The sequence below is a fragment of the Medicago truncatula genome, chromosome 6 (genome assembly GCF_003473485.1).
Source record: "Medicago truncatula cultivar Jemalong A17 chromosome 6, MtrunA17r5.0-ANR, whole genome shotgun sequence".
Taxonomy (NCBI): domain Eukaryota; kingdom Viridiplantae; phylum Streptophyta; class Magnoliopsida; order Fabales; family Fabaceae; genus Medicago; species Medicago truncatula.
This window is the reverse complement of record NC_053047.1, coordinates 35,376,247-35,397,372: the sequence shown is the minus strand read 5'-3', so window position 1 is coordinate 35,397,372 and position 21,126 is coordinate 35,376,247. Positions and strand designations below refer to the sequence as shown.

At 35.4% G+C, this 21,126-nt stretch overlaps 2 protein-coding genes across 2 annotated transcripts; both read right to left on the bottom strand.

Moving 5' to 3' along the window:
• Window positions 1-3,844: 3,844 nt before the first annotated feature.
• LOC25496692 (pentatricopeptide repeat-containing protein At1g20230) lies at window positions 3,845-8,884 on the bottom strand. The gene is made up of 2 exons (XM_024786229.2): window positions 8,292-8,884; window positions 3,845-7,546 (listed from the first exon to the last, which is right to left on the bottom strand). Exons 1-2 carry the CDS (start codon window positions 8,658-8,660, stop codon window positions 5,675-5,677), a joined length of 2,241 nt encoding a protein of 746 aa, XP_024641997.1. The 5' UTR covers window positions 8,661-8,884; the 3' UTR covers window positions 3,845-5,674.
• Window positions 8,885-15,151: 6,267 nt separating this feature from the next.
• Window positions 15,152-19,201, bottom strand: LOC25496690 (ribosomal RNA processing protein 36 homolog). Its single transcript, XM_039827147.1, has 9 exons — window positions 19,046-19,201; window positions 18,813-18,946; window positions 18,536-18,602; window positions 18,073-18,128; window positions 17,211-17,265; window positions 17,031-17,105; window positions 16,824-16,941; window positions 16,004-16,050; window positions 15,152-15,894 (listed from the first exon to the last, which is right to left on the bottom strand). Exons 1-9 carry the CDS (start codon window positions 19,142-19,144, stop codon window positions 15,793-15,795), a joined length of 753 nt encoding a protein of 250 aa, XP_039683081.1. The 5' UTR covers window positions 19,145-19,201; the 3' UTR covers window positions 15,152-15,792.
• Between the last annotated feature and the right edge of the window lie 1,925 nt (window positions 19,202-21,126).

Genomic DNA, 21,126 nt, shown 5'->3' with positions numbered 1-21,126 from the left:
CATCTCACCTTGTCATTGTTTTGTTCAATAAATATTCTAACATTTCTCACATGTTATTATATATTTTTTTGTTGACATTACACAATTGCATAGATTAATCTTTATAATCTAAATTTTATTCAAGGGATGGCAATTTTATGGAATATAAATATTTATCACTTGTATCACACACGATTGATATTTCATGTGTATACTTTTTTTATATCTAATTATTATAAGATTCACTTTCTATATTTGTCCTTGTACTATCTTTTGCTATTTTCTCTTTCTTTATTAAAGGTATTCTTCAATACTTCCAGCAAATAAGTTTAAATTACAATCTCATCTCAACATACATTAAAATTTAAACTAACAAAAAATTACAGTCTACTTAAATAGTAAATATGGAGATTACTTTTTTTTAATAGGAAAATATTAGTATAATTTGTTATATAAAATGAGAATTTGTTATGAGTAAAATCAACCTCAGAACTTCCTTCATACTTCTTACCGCCGTCCGATTCATATCAATGACCGTGATTGATTAACTGTGTTATAACTAATGTGTAATATGAACCGTCTGATTTAGAATATGACCATGATTAATTACTGCGTGAAACTGCGTGTATTTCTACAACAACAAATCCAGATCACATCTCAAACCATACTATTAGTTTACACCTTTGCAGATAAATTTCTAATATATTTAATATCATTTGTCTACTTACTTTTCTTTCTCCCTACTTTGCATTTTTAGTATCATTGTCATATAGTTTTTGACTCTAGTATCCACTAAAGAAAACTCTACCATCAAACATTGAACAATAAAAGATAACATAAATTTTTTGAATAAATCTTAAAGAAAATAAAAAAGGTATTTAATCTTTATCTTCTTGAATTATGATGTTGAAAAGTAGGGAGAAAGAAAAGTAAGTAGAAAAGGGTTAAAGGACATGTCACTGAAGCAGTCAATGGAAGATGCATGCAACACATTAGAGGGGGATTCTTTCCAGTTTGTTTCCTCTTTGCCCCTTTAATTAAGTTAAAACCTTTCCATACGCTGATGTGATCTTTCTTCAAATGCATTTATTATGATGTAGGTCAATTAGAGTATTTTGTATTACACACACATATACACATCAAAAGAAAAATGGACCACATCAAAAACTAAAATTGGGTCAAGTTCTAGCTATTCAAATGGATTATGAAATAACATTGGGTAACCTAGATTTGAGGACTCTAAGAGCAACCATTCATAGTTATTTCGGAGAAATCCTTTATCAAGAAAATATTTTAGTCACTTTCATATATGAAAAATAGTGATCCGCTGATATAATACAAAGTCTTTCAAAAGTGAAATAAATATTAAAAAACATTTGTGTGATTTAATATTGATGAGAATATTTAATTGTGAGAGTTAAGAACATGAAAATGTAATCGTTGATGAATCAAATGATTAGACTTAAATGGTTATTAAACAAAATCAAAAGACGAATCATTCTGGATAATTTAAAATTGATTCTTAGATAGAACATTTTTTTTATTAAACTTTTCTTATCTATTCTATTGTTGATCAAGATTAATTAAAATTAGCTGCATATCATGTCCTCGTTAGAATTGTGTGGGAGTGACGCACAATTGTTTATAATATATCTCATTTTGATTTGTTCAAAAAAAAAAAAACACATGTGAACTCTACGGTAGGTTCTCTTTGAACATAATATATATTTATTTTATTTTGTGGAAACTCTTTAAAATTGTGGTAAAAAGTATCAATATTTAATTGCTAAGAAAGTGTATCAATCCTCTAATTTTTCTTGTTTGTTTTGGTTTTCTTAAGCATGCACATAAACAATTCGAACCTTTTTAATTTGACCCGTTGTCATTGGTTTGTTCTACGTTTCTTTGCCAAATGTTGAAGACCAAAATTAGAAATTAATGAGCTTTGACTTTTGTGTTTACATTTGAGAAAAATTATGGTCATAGGTCAATTACCAATTTCATTATTTTCTTCCTGGGACATGAAAATCACAATATTTCTACTATTATATCTTTCTGCTTGTAACATTAAGTCAAAGTGATGCGATTTGAATATGTAATGACATAGTACTATATCAAGTACTTTAATATATCAAAAATGTTCATATTATTCAAATATCATGACCAAAACAATAGTCAATATTTAGCATGGAAAATGAAGTCTATTTTTTTTAAGGAAGACTAATTACTGTATTAAAAAATATGCAATGGTTGATGTAATATTATTAGATGAGTTACAGCCTTACAGGGTTATATACCAGCTAATATTATTTTCTATTTGGTAATATACTGTATAATATAAAAATAGATAGGATAAACATTGTACCAAAAAATATATAGAACAAATATAAATGATTTTTTATTTAAATATTTATTTTTAGAGGTATAAAATAAAAATATCTTCTTAAATAATATATTCATCTTGATTTATACTATACGATGTTATACTAATTTATAAATTTTAAGGCCATGTAAAAAAAAATCATATTCAATTTGTATGAACTGGGAGAACCTTTAAACTGTTGCATGTGTATGGAAATAGTGAGATCTAATTATAGTTTGTGATATTTTTTATATTGTAGATGCATAAATATAATATAGTATTTCATAAATTCACTATATTTGAGATTATACTATTCAAGGTTGAATACTAAATATGGACACTTCTTTCAACAAGGTGTCAATGAAAAGAAGCTAAACTCGTAGTATTATATTTGAGGATAATATTTTTTTATCAAAAAAAAATGAAGATAATATTTTCATTCAAGCTAGTATGTCATGCGTGAAAAGCTAAAAACCAAAAAGCAAAAGTCACCATTCATGCAATAAACAGAAGATTGTACATCTTTCTTTTTCTTTTCTTTTTTTGACCAGTTTGTATCTTTCTTTTGAAAAGCTATAAACGGCAAAACTGAGCACAAAAAAACTCTTCAAATCATTTCCCAGATTACACTTGTGAAAAAGGTTGGAGCACATGCAAATGGGAATTAAGCAAGTGATATGATTCAGTAATAAATGAACAATAAATTATTTCAATAATCATGTTTCTGAAATTCACAAGACATCTCTAAACAGTGCCTTTGTACCAACATATAATGTTACAGTCAAAGAAGTAAATAATCTAAGATGTAAAAATGTATTATCAATTGACACAAACAGTTTCAACAGAAGAAATACAAAGTCTATTCCAGAGAGGAAAATACCGGAAAGCTTTGAGGCTATCAGAACTTGGATAGTGTATCTCAACTCAAATTGAAGTTTTTGAATGTTCTTAAAATTTGGATTATGCCGAACTAAACCCTACAAGATCGGATTAAACACGCATCCAATGTAAGACTCTCAACACACTCTTGTCACATGGAAGACCGAACATCTGGAGCATGGCCCGAGTGACCCAAGACTACTTAGCTGCCAGTCACGAAAAGATGAGAACACATACCTTTGTTCTCAGGATAATTAACTCACAGCATTAATCGAAGTATTATTAACATAAACATTTTTGAGTTTATTAATCAGTATGTTTTCTCATCTGCTGGAAGGAGTCATGATCAATTTACCAGAAATCTCTGCAAAAGCAAACAGTCTTTGAAATAGTGATTTGTGTCTCTTACAAATATTTCTCTACCTTCTAATCTGCCTATAACTTTGATAACAGCATGACAGTCATCACATATTCTCAGGGTTTTTCCTCAACCGCTTACTTTTCATCATATCGTGTATTCTACATGCGCTTTGAAGCATAGATATTAGACAAAAGAATGTAGTTCCCATGGTGGTCTGGTATTAACACGAAAAGCTTCTCTGCTGCAATCTCCCCCAAACTCAAATTTTAGTGAACTCTAAAAGAGCTTAACAATGCTCCCCATACACAAGCATCTTATTCAATATTCTTGTCCAACCCTGTCTCACATTAAATGCAAAACTAGACAACTAGGAGGACTATCTCAATTACCACGCGCCCATATCGAGCAAAAAAATACAAGTGCTGACAATCAAACACTGGTAACATATAATTCTAATATTGGAGAAGATAGCATGACATGAAAAAGTAGATAACAAGTTTAATTCTAGAAAAACATATATTTAAGAAACAACAGAGCATAAAAACAATGCATCCAAAGGAACAACTCACACAGAACAATGATAAAAGAAACCCGTGAAAACAAGAATCTGAAATAGACTCTACTAGTAGTTGTCGATATCTTCTTTGCCACCCTCGCTAGACTCAGCACCCACTTCCTTGTAATCCGTCTCTGCAGGGGCAGGATCCTGACAAGCTTCAGAAAATTCTCTTTCCATACCTCACTACGTACCCGTGGACAAATGCACACTTGGCTTACATGTGATCAAACTTGTGGTCATTGCGAATTTGCGACCGAACACCTCGGCAACATTGGTGGAGTTTGAAATAATACAAAATGTCCTCCGTACCTTAACAAGGTCACCTCCAGGAATAACAGTAGGTGGCATGTAGTAAATACTACACTTGAAACCAATAAGGACACCAATCTATGAACTGGATGATCCTCTTTGTTTGAATGGTGGCAACAACAGCATTCACGTCTTTGGGAACAACATCAGCACGGTACATCAGAGAGCATGCATAATTTCAAATATGGATGAACTTCACTTGATAAAAATCTGAATGTTTTTACTCTTAATATAAGTTTAATGTAAATCTTAATATCCTCTTCACTCAAATCGAGATTTGAAGACATAATCAATTTTTAATCAGAACATTTAATTATCAAAGCTTTTCATGAACAAAGTGAATGTGACTTTGAATTACCAAATCCAAACAAACAACTAGGAATTGTAACCCAAAATAAAATGCAGCTAAGCAAGTGAAACGACTCGGCAACAAAGGAACAATATATCTAAGAATGCTTTTCAACTTTGAGATCCTCTAATATCAGAATGTCATAAGCAGAAATTCACAAGCGTACAAGTATCTCTAAAAAATTAAATACTTTAAGCTGTAAAAAAGTTATTGCCATTTGACGACAACAATTTCAACAGAAGAAATACATGGTTTGCTCCAGAGGAAAGTACCAGAAAATTTGAGGCTGTGAGGACTCGGATTATGATCAGTATGTCAAATTGAAGTCTTTGAATATACTCTAATGGTGTTAAATCAAATATCTACTCCCTGCGATCTCGAATATAAGCAAAAAAATACTCATCAACCATCTTGGTCAAAGTACATCAGATCTTGAAAAGGACAGCTCTTCAGGTACCCAAGTTTACTTTCAAAGTCTAAAACCATTGAAATCTTCAAATCTTAATACCTTATACAAGAAATGATTCGTATAAAGTCTAATGAAAATAGCTGAACTAGGCAAGTACTGAATGTCAAAGTTACTCAAAAACATTGCTCAGCAGAATCAGTCCTGCAAGTTGTCTCCCCTCTTCATATTCTAAATCAGGCTCCTGTAAGTCTCCATTGCAAGAACAAAAGGGAGTGAAGAGAAAGGATATTCAAACAAAAAACCATATGGGCCGGTGAGAACTAATTAGCTGCAAGCCACCGAAAGATGAGAACATATATCTTTGTTCTCAAGGTGTTAATCACAGCATTAATCAAAGTATTGTTAACACCACCAGTCTTGATTAATTAGTTTTTTTTTTTCTGATCCACTGCAAGGAGCCAAGAAATTTACCAGAAATCTGCACAAGAGCAAACACCTTCTTTGAAATGGTGAAAACGATTTGTGTCTCTCACAAATATTTCTCTTCCTTCCAATCTGCTTATAACTTTGATAACAGCATGACAGTCATCACAAATTCTCAGGTTCTTGATTACTTGAAGTGGTTGTCCTGGACTTGTGTTGATTAGTCCTAATACTACTGCCAATTTCTCACTGTGCCCACACAATATCTGCTCCTTGTCTTGTTCCTCCACATCTTGCAGCACAGACTTAGTCATTGGGAGGCAGCCGGACTCCTTAATCTCAATACTCAATTTTTCTGACTTCTCCAAAATCTCTTTCATTTGTGGATGTGATTTGTCGCCAGAAACAAGCGTGTGTACCCTATGTCCAATCTCAATCCAACTACAGCCAGGGTTTTTCTGTAACCCCTTACTCTTCATCATATCGCGTACTCTATTTTCTTCATCCCACATACCCTTTGAAGCATAAATGTTGGACAGAAGAATGTAGTTCCCGGGGTTGTCTGGTTCCAACACAAAAAGCTTCTCTGCAGCAATCTCGCCTAAACTCAAATTATGATGAACTCTACAAGAACTTAACAATGCTCCCCACACACACGCGTCGGGTTCAAACGGCATTTCCTTGATGATGGAATAAGCTTCTTCGAGTTTGCCTACACGACTGAGAAGTGTAACCATGCAAGCGTAATGTTCCATTTTAGGTTTAACATCGTATTCTTTCGACATGCTATTAAAGTAATGCCATCCCTCTTCCGTTAATCCATTTTGGGTGCATGCAGATAATACACTTGTGAAGGTAATTGAGTCGGGTTTCTGGCCACTTTGCAACATCATATGAAACATCTCGATTGTTTCCTTAGCCTTTCCATGCATTGCATAACCACTCATAATTGAATTCCAAGAAACCAAATTACGGAATGGCATTTCATCAAAACAATTTTGTGATAACCGGATTCTTCCGCAGTTTGCATACATATCTATCAATGCACTACCTACATATACATCATCGAAAATTCCCTTCCTGAGAGAAAAGCAATGGATTTCCTTTCCATGCGTTAACGCTGAAATATTTCCACAAGCAGGGATCAAGCTTGGGATAGTAACAGCATTAGGCTCCACCCCATCAGCCTGCATATCTCTAAAAAGCTCCAAAGCCTCCATGTCTTTCCCATTCTGTACGCAGCTAGCTATTATCGACGTCCACGTCACAACATTCAACTCCAATTCTCCGGCTTTAAACTTCTTGAACACGTCCAATGCAGTATCAACCAAACCATTACGCGACAACCCAGTAAGAAAAGCATTCAGAGAACCTATTTCAGTTTGATCAATTTCATCAAACACCCGAGACATCTCGGGCGCACATCCACATCTTCCATACATGTCAAGAAGAGCACTAACAACATATTTATCCGATTCCAAACCCAGCTTAATCACATACCCGTGAACCTGTTTCCCCATCAAAACATCCTCCAAATTCCCAACACCTGGCAAAACACACGAAACAGTCGACCCATCCGGCAAAAACCCTTCCGACACCATCTCATGAAACAACCTCACCGCCTCATCATACAACCCAACATTTCCAAACCCAGCAATCATCCCATTCCATGAAACCAAATTCGGCTCCACACCCTCCTTCCTCATCTCACAAAAAACCTCTTTCGCTCTATCAACATTCCCCAATCTGGAATACCCTGCAATCATCGCACTCCAAACAATCACATCTCTGTCACACATACCATCAAATAGCTTCTGCGCATCATCAATCCTATTACATTTCAAGTACATATGAACCAACGAAGACATCAAAACCGAATCCGAACCAAACCCATTAACACAAGCAAACCCATGAACCTGTTGTCAACCGTTATAGAAAATCAGAGAGAATAACAAAAGATGCACAGAGAATACATAATAAAACATAAAAAGACTATACTACCATTAACTTAGTTAAGCCGAATAACAATTATCCAACATCTCTCCTCACACCCACCATGCATTAACAGAAACATCAAGAGTTTCTCAAACAAGAAACAAAAATGTACTCAATAATAAACAATATAAATGAATGAAGACCCAATTCAGTCACTCTCAATTTTCTCGTGGCCCATTTCAGTCTCTGGCAAATAATAAACCCAAATTAGTCCTACATTTTCATATTAGGGACTTGGTCCTCGATATGAAAATGTCCGAGACTAATTTGGGTTTATTTTTTGTGAGGCACTATAAAGGGTCGTGAAAAAATTGAGAAGGACCGAATTGGGTCTTCATTCAGAATCAATTTTACATAATCAATTCACCAATTCACTCAGAATCAATTCTTATCAAAGCAGAACCAAACATATGCGTAAAATCAACACTAAGAGCAAAATCAATTCTCCTTTAACTAAAACCAAATCTACAGCCTCTAAAATCACTTTTGACCCTCAAAAATTTAAACCAAACATATACTTAAAATCAACTCTACAAGCAAAATAAATTCTCCTTTAACTAAAATCAATTCTACAGCTGCTAGAATCACTGTTGACCCTCCAAAATTGAAGCCAAACATATGCATACTTAATAATAAATAATATAAATCCAAAACATATTCTAATACCTGTTTACCAGGTTTCAACTCTTTTAACACAGCACAAGCTTTAATAGCACTAGGAAGAAGATAACTATCAGGAACAAGACCAAGAGAACCCAATTGAGAGAATGCACCAAGAACATGACGAAAGTGGTGGGACCTAGCAAAGGAGTGGATTATGGAGGAGAAGGAGAAGATGGTGGGGTGTGGGAGAGAGGAGAGGATAGGGGTGAGATGTGGGAAAGGGAGGAAGTGGGAGTAGAGAGTGAGGAGAGAAGTGGTGAGTTGGGTGTTGGTGAAGAGGTTGAATTTGAGGAAGTGTGCGTGTATGGTACGCGCGTTGAGGAGAGTGGTAGTTGGAGAGTTGAGACATTGGGATACAATGGATTGGAACATTGGAATGAGACAGTTTTTGATTTTGTTTTGAACAATGATGAATGTTAGCGTTGTTGTTGTTGTTGTTGAAGTAGGTTATGGTTATGGTGATTGTGTTGAGGGTTTTGGGTTTGGAATTAGAAACATAGTCGTTGGTTTGTTCTGTATTTCTTTCTGTTCCAGTTCATTTACGTAGACATCAGAGCTTCTTTTGATCGACTGTCTCCGGTATCGGTTGGTCAATTGTTGTTTCTTACTTAATAAAAATAAAAAATAAAAATTCACACTCAAAGGATTCGGGTGTGATCAAAATAATAATATGTTACAACTAAAAATAATGAATAAATATACGAAATAACATTAATTTTTATGTAATGTAAAGCTTTTTTCCTCTAAAAAAATTTAAAACATGTTTACAAGTTATATTCCATCATATCATATGAAACAAACAATTTTAAACATATTTTAGAATCTAATATGAAAATATGACATCGTTAAATGATTTGAGTATGTGTCCGTGAACTTAACTCAATTGGAGGAACATTGTATAATTTATGCAGAGTCAGCGATTCGAACCCCTGACATTCCACCTCTCCATATTTAAAATATGGAAGCTCCAGCCATTAGGCTACTTGACAAAAAAAATGATTTGATTATATCCATGTGTAAAATGTTTTATATTTGTATGCTTTTTTTTTTTTTTTTACCAAAATAAACTTATATTATTTCATTCATTTATAACAATAGTTGTAATGTAAGATAGAATCAAATCAAATATTCATAACAATAGATGAAATCAAATGAAATATTTAGCGATCAGCATACAACTTTGACGCCTTAGCTGGTGTATAGGCAACAAAATTTGCTTGTCTTCTGATAAAACTAATCTTAAAGTTTGGAAAATGAGTTAAAAGTGATCTACAAGTTGACATGATGTTGCCAAATTACGCCTGGCTGTTGGTTCTAGCCTACAATCTAGCTCAATATGAACGTTGGAAAATCCCATTTCACCATACAATAAAATGGCCTCTTTCAAGCCCAATGCCGCTTCTTCTAAAGGAGGAGTAGTACACTCAAACCTTCTCGTTAGCATTCAGGATACTTCAAAAAAAAAATCTTAAAAACCATAAAACTCAATATTCAGTGATAAATATTTAGGGGTAAATAATGAATGATAATTAAATTAATAAAAACATATGTTAATGTCCATGTGATAAGCTATAAGCTATATCAACTGTAAGATAGCTTATTTTGCTTGTCAAACACATCCTTATGATAAGGCAACTTCAATGAAAGGAAGAAGAAAGAAGGGGATAAAGAAGAAATATTGGGATCTAAAATCTAACTCAAGGATCAAACCATTTATTTCTTGTTTAATTTGAATCTCTGGGAACAAATTGCATCTTTCTATATCACATAAAACATCACTTGACAAAGTGGACTCCAAAAATATAAACTGAAATTGAGTCAATCTATACGTCTACTATGTGGACACAGGAAAGTGGTAAAGCCACTTTTGTTGAAGTGTTATCACATGGCAGTAAAACATGTTGGCATGTAATTTCTATGTTCACATGGAAAGTTACTATGCAAAGTTGAAAATTCACACGCTGCCATAAATGCAATTGGTTGGGGCATGGCTCTTTCACTAGTATAAATAGCATGTCCCTTGCACCATTCTACTAATCCCAAATTAGTAACAACACCAGAATAGAGTAACACAACAACTACTTGTTCTTAGTAGAATAGAGAGAGGAAAAATATAGAGAGAAAAAATTAGTTTCTCCTGTGAGGTTTCTCCTAGGTAGTGTTAGTGTTTGTATTCTCCTATTTATAAGAGAGAGTGGTAATTGTACTTTCCTTGTATTTAGAGAGAGGTCCTGTAATTTCTTCCACTTAGTGAAAGTTCTCTACTCTTGCCCCGTGGTTTTTTCCCTTTATTTGTTGAGGGGTTTCCACGTAAAATATTGTGTGTTCAGTTCCTCTTTTCTCTTCTCTTATTTTAGCTGCGTGATAATATTTTGTTACTCTGGTACCTAACAGTGGTATCAGAGCCTGGTTCGTAGCTGTTATTCCGCTGTGATAAACTAGTGGAGTGGTAAGAAAAATCTTAGTATGCTCCGTGGTTGCGGTTTAAACTGATCTTCCACATCATAAAAGAATTCTTATTATTCCGGTCTAGTTTGAATGAAAAATATTTGGTGTAAAACCATGGCAGCAAAATTTGAGATAGAGAAGTTCAACGGGAGAAATTTTTCCCTATGGAAATTGAAGATAAGGGCAATTTTAAGAAAAGATAATTGCCTAGACGCAATAGAAGGCAGACCTGCAGATATCACTGACGAAAAGTGGAAAGAGATGGATGATAATGCCGTTGCCAATTTGCACCTAGCAATGGCGGACTCGGTATTGTCAAGTATTGCTGAAAAGAAGACAACAAAGGAGATCTGGGATACTCTAATAAAATTGTACGAGGTCAAATCACTCCACAACAGAATATTCTTAAAGAGAAGGCTCTACACTCTTCGAATGGGTGAATCCACATCCGTAACGGATCACATCAACACCCTGAATACGCTATTTTCTCAACTCACAGCTTCTGATTTCAAAATAGCGGAAAATGAGCATGCTGAACTTCTACTTCAGAGTTTACCAGATTCGTATGATCAACTCATCATCAACATTACAAATAATAACATAGCTGATACTCTTCACTTTGATGATGTCGCCGGTGCAATCCTTGAAGAAGAATCCAGGCGCAAGAATAAGGAAGAAAGGTCAGAGAGTTCAAAGCAAGCAGAGGCATTGACGATGACGAGAGGCAGATCAACGGAACGTGGCCCCAGTGGGGGTCAAAATCATGGTAGGTCAAAATCTCGAAGAAAGAAGAATATCAAATGCTACGGTTGTGGCATGAAAGGGCACGTAAAGAAGGAGTGTTGGAATATCAAGAAGAATGGAGAGAAGAATTCTGAAGCTTCAACATCTCAAGGATGTGTTGCAAATACCTCAGATGACGGGGAAATCCTGTATAGTGAAGCAGCAACTAGTTCTAAAGCCGAAAGACGACTTAACGATGTCTGGATAATGGATTCAGGTGCAACATGGCACATGACTCCACACCGAGATTGGTTTTTCTCTTATGAGCCTATCTCAGAAGGATCAGTGTACATGGGAAATGACCATGCCTTAGAAATTGCTGGAGTCGGTACTATCAGATTAAAGATGCATGATGGTACTGTTAGAAAAATACAAGGAGTGCGTCATGTAAAGGGGTTGAAGAAGAATTTATTGTCTGTTGGACAATTGGATGATCTCGGGTGTAAGATCCACACTGAAAGTGGAATCTTGAAAGTAGTGAAAGGCAATCTTGTGGTGATGAAAGTAGAAAAGATCACAAGTAATCTATACATGCTTCTGGGAGATACATTGCAAGAGGCGGATGCATCAGTTGCAGCAGCAAGCCAAGAAGAAACAACGATGATGTGGCATCAAAAACTAGGCCATATGTCAGAACGTGGCTTGAAAGTCCTTGCGGAACGCAATCTCCTTCACGGGCTCAAGACAGTAAATTTACCATTTTGTGAGCACTGTGTGATAAGTAAGCAACATAGATTGAAGTTTGCTAGAGTAACTACTAGAAGCAAACACATACTAGACTTGATACATTCTGATGTGTGGTAGTCACCAGAATTATCTCTGGGAGGAGCAAGATACTTCGTGTCATTCATTGATGACTATTCCAGAAGATTATGGGTGTACCCAATCAAGAAGAAGTCAGATGTGTTTCCAGTATTCAAGGCATTCAAAGCACAAATAGAGCTTGAAACTGGGAAGAAAATTAAGTGCTTGAGGACAGATAATGGAGGAGAATATGTAGATGGCGAGTTTCTAGCATTTTGTAAACAAGAGGGTATTGTAAGGCAATTCACGGTTGCACATACACCTCAGCAGAATGGTGTGGCAGAGTGGATGAATAGAACTCTCCTAGAAAGAACAAGAGCTATGCTGAAAACAGCGGGAATGGCCAAGTCGTTCTGGGCAGAAGCAGTGAAAACCGCCTATTATGTAATAAATCGCTCACCATCAACGGCGATTGATTTGAAGACACCGATGGAGATGTGGAAAGGAAAGCCAGTAGATTATTCTTCTCTGCATGTGTTTGGTTGTCCTGTGTACGTGATGTACAACTCCCAAGAAAGAACGAAGTTGGACCCAAAGTCCAGGAAATGTATCTTCTTGGGTTATGCTGACAATGTTAAGGGGTATCGCCTGTGGGATCCCACTGCCCGCAAGGTTGTTGTTAGCAGGGATGAAGTCTTTGCAGAAAATGAACTACAAAGTGAGCAGAAAAATGACAGCACTTCTAAAGAGACTGCTATAGTGCAGATGGAAGAAAAATCCAAAGAAAGTGATTCTTCTGAAGCTGAATCGGTGCACAAAGAACAAGAACCAGATGATGTCAATGATGGTGTTCGTCGATCAACGCGTCAGACGCAGAAACCGTCTTGGCAATCAGACTATGTTATGACAAGCCACGATGCATATTGTCTTATAACTGAAGAAGGTGAACCGTCAACTTTTCATGAGGCGTTGAATGGTTCGGATGCTTCTCAATGGATGACAGCAATGCATGAAGAAATGGAGGCCTTACATAGGAACAAGACATGGGAGCTTGTTGAACTTCCAAAGGGTCGGAAAGCCATTGGAAACAAATGGGTATACAAGATCAAACGTGATGGCAATGATCAAGTGGAACGGTATCGTGCAAGACTGGTTGTAAAAGGATATGCTCAGAAAGAAGGTATTGACTTCAATGAGATATTTTCTTCGGTTGTCAGACTTACTACTATCAGAGTAGTGTTGGCGATGTGTGCTGCATTGGATTTACATCTTGAACAGCTGGATGTAAAGACTGTTTTTCTTCATGGAGAACTTGAAGAAGAAATTTATATGCTCCAACCGGAAGGATTTAAGGAACAAGGAAAAGAAAACTTGGTTTGCAGGTTGACCAAATCTCTGTATAGTCTAAAGCAGGCGCCCAGATGTTGGTACAAGAGATTTGATTCTTTCATAATTAGCCTCGATTACAACAGACTTAGTTTAGACCATTGAACGTACTACAAAAGGTTTGATGGTAATGATTTTATCATTTTGCTGTTGTATGTGGATGACATGTTGGTGGTAGGCCCCAACAAAGATCGAGTCCAGGAATTGAAGGCACAGTTGGCTAGGGAGTTCGATATGAAAGACTTGGGACCAGCAAACAAGATTTTAGGGATGCAAATTCACCGAGACAGAAAAGACAGGAAGATTTGGCTTTCTCAAAAGAATTATCTAAGGAAAGTCTTGCGCCGCTTCAACATGCAAGACTGTAAGCCAATCTCTACCCCACTTCCTGTGAATTTTAAATTATCCTCAGGTATGAGTCCTAGCAATGAAGCGGAGAGGATGGAAATGTCTCGAGTACCGTATGCATCGGCGGTGGGAAGCCTTATGTATGCCATGATATGTACAAGACCAGACATTGCACAAGCAGTGGGAGTGGTTAGTCGGTTTATGGCGGATCCGGGTAAAGAGCATTGGAATGCTGTTAAGAGAATCATGAGGTACATTAAAGGAACCTCAGGTGTTGCGGTATGTTTCGGAGGATCAGAGTTAACTGTCAGGGGTTATGTTGATTCAGATTTTGCAGGTGATCATGATAAAAGAAAATCTACTACTGGTTATGTGTTCACGCTTGCAGGAGGAGCAGTAAGTTGGTTGTCCAAGTTACAAACGGTTGTAGCTCTGTCAACGACAGAAGCGGAGTACATGGCAGCTACTCAAGCATGCAAGGAAGCTATTTGGATGCAAAGGTTAATGGAGGAACTCGGGCACAAGCAGGAACAAATTACTGTGTATTGTGACAGTCAGAGTGCCTTGCACATTGCAAGGAATCCAGCTTTTCATTCAAGGACGAAACACATAGGCGTTCAATATCATTTTGTTCGCGAAGTAGTAGAGGAGGGAAGTGTGGACATGCAGAAGATTCACACCAATGATAATCTAGCAGATGTAATGACAAAGCCGATCAACGCTGATAAGTTTGTATGGTGTCGATCCTCGTATGGCCTATTGGAAACGTAGCAACCGAAGTCGGCAAGGTAGAGAGATTTTGAGAGCTCACAAAAGTGACTTTAAGTGGGAGATTGTGAACACAGGAAAGTGGTAAAGCCACTTTTGTTGAAGTGTTATCACATGGCAGTAAAACATGTTGGCATGTAATTTCTATGTTCACATGGAAAGTTACTATGCAAAGTTGAAAATTCACACGCTGCCATAAATGCAATTGGTTGGGGCATGGCTCTTTCACTAGTATAAATAGCATGTCCCTTGCACCATTCTACTCATCCCAAATTAGTAACAACACCAGAATAGAGTAACACAACAACTACTTGTTCTTAGTAGAATAGAGAGAGGAAAAATATAGAGAGAAAAAATTAGTTTCTCCTGTGAGGTTTCTCCTAGGTAGTGTTAGTGTTTGTATTCTCCTATTTATAAGAGAGAGTGGTAATTGTACTCTCCTTGTATTTAGAGAGAGGTCCTGTAATTTCTTCCACTTAGTGAAAGTTCTCTACTCTTGCCCCGTGGTTTTTTCCCTTTATTTGTTGAGGGGTTTCCACGTAAAATATTGTGTGTTCAGTTCCTCTTTTCTCTTCTCTTATTTTAGATGCGTGATAATATTTTGTTACTCTGGTACCTAACATACTATTAAAAAAGATTGATGTTATGTTTGAAAATGCAGTCGAATGAAGCTAGAAAAGCCTAAAAAAGTATACAATTACGGTCAATTGACGTGGATTCAAACACTATAAAATGAAACGAAGGGTTTCAAAAATGATAAACAACTAGCATTTACACTTTTGAATCTCCACAAATATCTAGTCGGTTCACGATGCTTAACAAAATGACATTGATAACGAGAGGGGCGCGGGAGTCAATAAACTCTTAGCTGAGTAGCTTGGCTTTACTTAGTTTGATCTATTGTCATAAAACTAAAAACTAACATTTGTCATTTTAAAAAAGAGAATAATAATAACTGTAATGTATGAATCAAGAAAACAATGGACATAGATCAATGATGACTTGCAGTGCAAGGCAAACAACCTTACTATTCGTTGTCGACAGATCTAGCATATGGCATAAATCTATGGTCTTTTGCAGCATTTCTCTTCCTCCTTTTCTCAATATATGAATCAAGGTTTCCAGATGCCTGAAATGGTGAAGAATAGATAGAATTAATGGAAAAGACAAACAATAAATGACAGAATACAATGAGAACAAGGTGAAGGGGGCACATAGAAGTGTTTTAAGATACATACCTTAAGATGCTTATATTTTTCAATAAGCCTTTGCCTTCGGATTTCGGCTGAAAACAAGTAAAAAAATAAGTCATTATATATTGTTGCTTTTTCATTTTATTTACATTTATTTGTTTGATATGTTTGCCATGTTCATTTGTTTGATATTGTTTAACCCTTCAAATTCAAAGAATTGTATCTCAAACATCTAAATGTGAAATCAATAATTCTAGGAATAGAATAATGACTATACTATGAAAGACCAATGTAAAGAGAACACAACGTAATCAAAGGAGCACTCTAAATTGAGTGTTTGGTTTCAATAAAAAAGAAAATCTAAAACAAGACATGATAGTCTTTTCATTTATTCATCTGTTACCGAAAAGCTAAAAATGATGTAATCAAACTTAATGTCTTGAATTCCCTCTTTGATCATCGTTCTTTCGGCACATCTTTAACCTCCGTAGATGTGTCTAAGGAGTGTCTAAGACGTGTCACAACAAAGGAAAAAAAAGTTTCTTTTTTTGCGATACTTTTTTGGAGTTGTCAGACACTTGCCGTAGAAGTATAGGACACTGTGACACACCTAATTTCTGAGGTGCCTGTGCTTCATGGTAATGCTAACAGAGTAACAAACTTCAGTTGATTTCCCAACTTAACCTAACCGAACAGAAACTAATTAAATGCAACCCTTAAAACCTGTTTTTTCTTACTCTAGCAAATGGAAAGTGATAGAAAAGGGAGATAAAATGAACATAAGCAGAGATTGCATTTCTAACATATTGAAATTCGAAAGTGAGTAAAGGAAGATAAAATGAAGAGGAAGGAAGAGAAAAGTTACATTTCTTGAGATAAAAAGGACGTCTTCCCTCTTTTGCTGCTTCTCTTTGTTTCTTCTTGTGCCTAGCCAAAATCTCTGCCTCAATATTTCTTGCTGAATCAGGCTTCAACTGTTTATCCTGAAAAGAGATGTAAATGTGATCAAGAAAACTAATAAATGTCAAACTTCTGGACGGAAAAGACAAACTTCAAAATGACATGTACTTACAATCCATGATACGAGTTCTTCTATTTCACTTCTGCGCTCTGGATCTTTACATTTTTTCAATTCCCTCTTAAGAGTCTATTGTGTCCAGAAGATGACATTAGAGGAAAGTCACAAAATAAGTTATAGACGAAATTCTGTTGTTAGACGAAATTCTGTTGTTACAATCTGCAAGAATACTACCTGTCTTTCAGCAGGAAGATCATTTTCGTATAAAAACTTATATTTCTTTCTAAACCTGTAAGTCCAAGTACTTATATTATTAGTTCTACACAGAATAGTAACATCAAAAGCATAGTCCAAGTACAATGCAGGTATAATTAAACATAGTCTACTAAAGAATTTTGAGTCAGGATAAAGAATTTTTCTGTGGATTTAAGCCTTTAACGCATTCTCAATAAGTTTTTTTCTTCATATCTGTGATAACTAGGTCTTATATGATTTAAAATACTCGAGGAAACGTTGGGAGCACATGCTCTAAAATACAACCAAAATCAGAAGATGTTACTACAATATGAAAATGCTTAAAATTGATATGATGATTGCAAATAAAAAAACTGTTGCATTTCTTAAACTACAGGATAAAGATCATTTCATATTATCAGACAGATTCTAACACCAGCAAAGAATAATATATTTAGTTGGGATTTGTGTTTGTTTGTAGAAACAGAACTATCACTGACAGAAAACAAGACAAGATTATTATACGAGTTGTATTAACATTTTTTTTAAGGATTAATTTAAATCTTGGGACCATGGTAAGAAAGACTTTCACATGAAATTAATTTGCGTTCTTCTGTCCACAACTTCGACCCATTCTCAACATTAGCTCTTAATTAAAATAAAAATAGTTAAAGAACATCCCTTAGCTAAGCATACTCTAAAATGGAAAACATAGAAAATATCGTCATGGCTTTACACCGATATATGAAAATGCTTAAAATTTTCCATGTCAATTTTAATTAAAATAATAGCATTTCTCAACAAAAATGAACACGCAGCAAGAAAAAGGTAAAACAACGAACACGTCCAGAGGTGAACATACCGATTAGAGTCAAGTAGATCACCACAAAGGGAGTTAAATCGTGGATCACATGCAACCTGAAATTTATTGACGGCGTACATAACTCATCAAAAATTGTCCAGATATATAAAACAGAAAAATCGCATTTACGTTCGAATTCAACGTGAGTTTCCACATCAAATAGAACAACCATTAAAATTTGAATATTTCTAAGTGTGTGCGCAATTGTAGAGTAAACAACGAGCAATTGGTTTTCCTCCAAAAATAAACTATGCAAGCTAATGGCCTCCATGAAACTATTTTGATTTGAAACTATTCGGTGTATGTTTGGATGAAAGGTGAGTTTGATAAAATCACGGTGACACCATGATTTTGTTGAACCAACAAAGAGTAGGTTTTGTCAAAATCATGGAGCCTAACCATGATTCGGCCAGTCTCAACGCCAACCGAAACATGAAATCAATGTGTCAATAATCAAGATCACCTTCTTAGGAGCATGGATGACATCTCTAAAAACAGGAACTGGCTTCTTGCTACTAGCCTCCATTGGCCTATTCAAACATTAGAAATTATTTTATTTTCACATAGTTTCACAGACACAAGGATTAGAAGAAAATAAAAACCACTTTGTCAAACAATCAATTGAGTGCATGTTTGGTATCACAGTAGTTTTGCCAAAATCAAGGTGAGCCACCATAATTTTGCAAACCCACCGTGATACCAAACATGCACTAACTATTACTATGATACAAATAAAACACCTATTTTTATTGAGCCTTTTCAACTTCTTGTCTTCTCCACGTTTCTTGAAAAACGCATGCGCTCCGTTAGATCGAGTGTTCTTCAACTCCTCAAATGTTACATCAGCCAGCTCCTTCATTATCTCCTCCTCCTCCTACAATAATCAAAATCAATAATAATACAAACTCACTATAACATGGTTAGTTTTTTATTAAAAAGTATATAACATGATGATTTTTTTGAAGTTACTCACATCATCTGATATGCTAGAAGAAGACATTGACTCGTCAATATCACTCTCCTTGTACTGGATTTCACTGGAACCTGGTATTCCACTTCCGAGCTTCTTCATTTTGAGAAATAAATCAAATTGGTTTTGAAGCCAATAAACAAATATCAATATATAATCTTTGAATGTATCAAAATTACAAAACATCCCCAAATGTCAATTTGTTTGTAATGTTATGGACTAAATTGCCTAACAAAAAACACATTCGATGACTAAACTTACTAACAAAAATCGCATTAGGTATGTTTTTGTAACTTTTAATAAATTCAAAGACAATAGTAACAGCACCTCACACATTCCGAGATAAAAAAGATCGTTTACCCTATTAATTTTAATCCTCAAATTCAAATATATATGAAGCGTTATCACTATAGTCCATGAATGTATCGAAATTATAAAATATATGCAAGTGTCTCTTTTGTTAGTAATTTTATGGAAAAAATCAACGAACGTTCGTGGACTAAACTGATTAACTGAAAACACATTTGTGGACTAAAATGACTATAAAAAAAATACATGGGTTGACCTGGTGGTATGGGCTTGGGACTTTAGAGTGTGCTCCTCTCAAGATCTCAGGTTGGAGTCCTCCTAATGCCAATTTATGTGGGCAAGTCATTATAGAGTTTTGTTTGGCTTTAAATGGGGCTCTAGCAAGTGGATTGTGGGATTGGTCCCCCATATTAGTCGATCATTGTGTCGGACCAGTTTTCTAGAAAACTCACACACACATTTTGACATGGCTACGCGATGTTAATTTCAGACACTACGTTATCGACGCCTCACACATTCGAGGATTAAAAAGACTGTTTACCCTCTCAATTTTAATCAACAATGCATAAGAAGGCAAGAGCTAACAAAAATGGTCGAATGAATACCTGAGCCATCATGTATAAGGTTGAAACGTGAGTTGTAGAGAGTGGAGAATGCACCCTAGCACAAAAAGACAATGCTTCGCTGGTTAATATTAAAAAAAACGTTACATATATTAAAAGTCCAATAAAGAAAAAACATCATAGTGAAAAAAAAGCTTCGTACAAAATACATTATCAGAAACTAGTTACAAACCTGTGGATTTCTAGGTGGCTGTTGGTACCGGCGGGAGGCGCAGCGGCAGCGGCACTTGTTAGGGTGGTGGAGGGCAGAAGGTTGAAGCGTGGGGGTCACGTTTTGTTGACGGGAATAGAAAAAAGAAACTTTCTATAACGGTTTTGGGATGGACTCGACTTGGGTTAGATTTTAATGGACTTGAACATATAAGTTACTGGATTGGGATTAATACCACTTAAAATAACACTGCAAATGCTTTTAAAACCCCACTCATTTCTTGAAAAGCGTACATCTTCGAAAATACTAATTTGGATAAAAAAAAATTAAGAAGTTAAACTTGACCATTGGAATTAACAACAAAAAAAATCGAATATGAGACTTTGAGAGGAGCATGTTCTAGGATATCTAGCCAACATCATCAGACTAACTCAAATGGGTTTGTGTTTTCTTGTGTTTGAATGGATAATTTTAGAAAAATTGATTTTTTTTTTCTTCTTCTTTTAGATAGATAAATCTAGATGATACGGAGCCGTGTAATGATCACATAGCAAACTATTGTTTCGTCTTTTACTTAAGAAAAATCTGGATGATAAACAATTTTAAAAAATCGTTGTAGTAGAGAAAGAAACTCTTAAGTAAAAAAAAAACACATATTACATGTTGTTCTTTTTTAATCATGAGCCATTGAAAACTACTTTCCACCATCATATCATATCATAGCAAGATTAGTGACGTAGTTGTGGGAAGAACATCTTCCAAATCTTTATAATTATTTCCATCAAATGACCGTTTGGACAAAACAACGTTGTTGTGACAAGATCCCGAACCATGGTAAATCTCACATCTCAACAATGTCAACCACCAGCGGAAACATCACCATAATCTCTTGTTCTGCTCCACTCTGAACCAAACGCTTCTGGTGACGTTCACCTCAATAGTGGAATTCGACCACAAATCCATTTCTCTTAACTTGAGGACATGATGGAAGACTTGTATCA

Excerpts from the sequence above, each read along its gene's own strand:
- LOC25496692 (XM_024786229.2), bottom strand. The coding sequence starts at position 8,660 with ATGTTCCAATCCATTGTATCCCAATGTCTCAACTCTCCAACTACCACT. Across the intron at positions 7,547-8,291 it reads AGTTGAAACCTGGTAAACAG|GTTCATGGGTTTGCTTGTGT; the intron begins GTATTAGAATAT and ends GGTTGACAACAG.
- LOC25496690 (XM_039827147.1), bottom strand. The coding sequence starts at position 19,144 with ATGAAGAAGCTCGGAAGTGGAATACCAGGTTCCAGTGAAATCCAGTAC. Across the intron at positions 18,129-18,535 it reads TCATCCATGCTCCTAAGAAG|GTTGCATGTGATCCACGATT; the intron begins GTGATCTTGATT and ends AATAAATTTCAG. Across the intron at positions 17,266-18,072 it reads GATCTACTTGACTCTAATCG|GTTTAGAAAGAAATATAAGT; the intron begins GTATGTTCACCT and ends TTGGACTTACAG.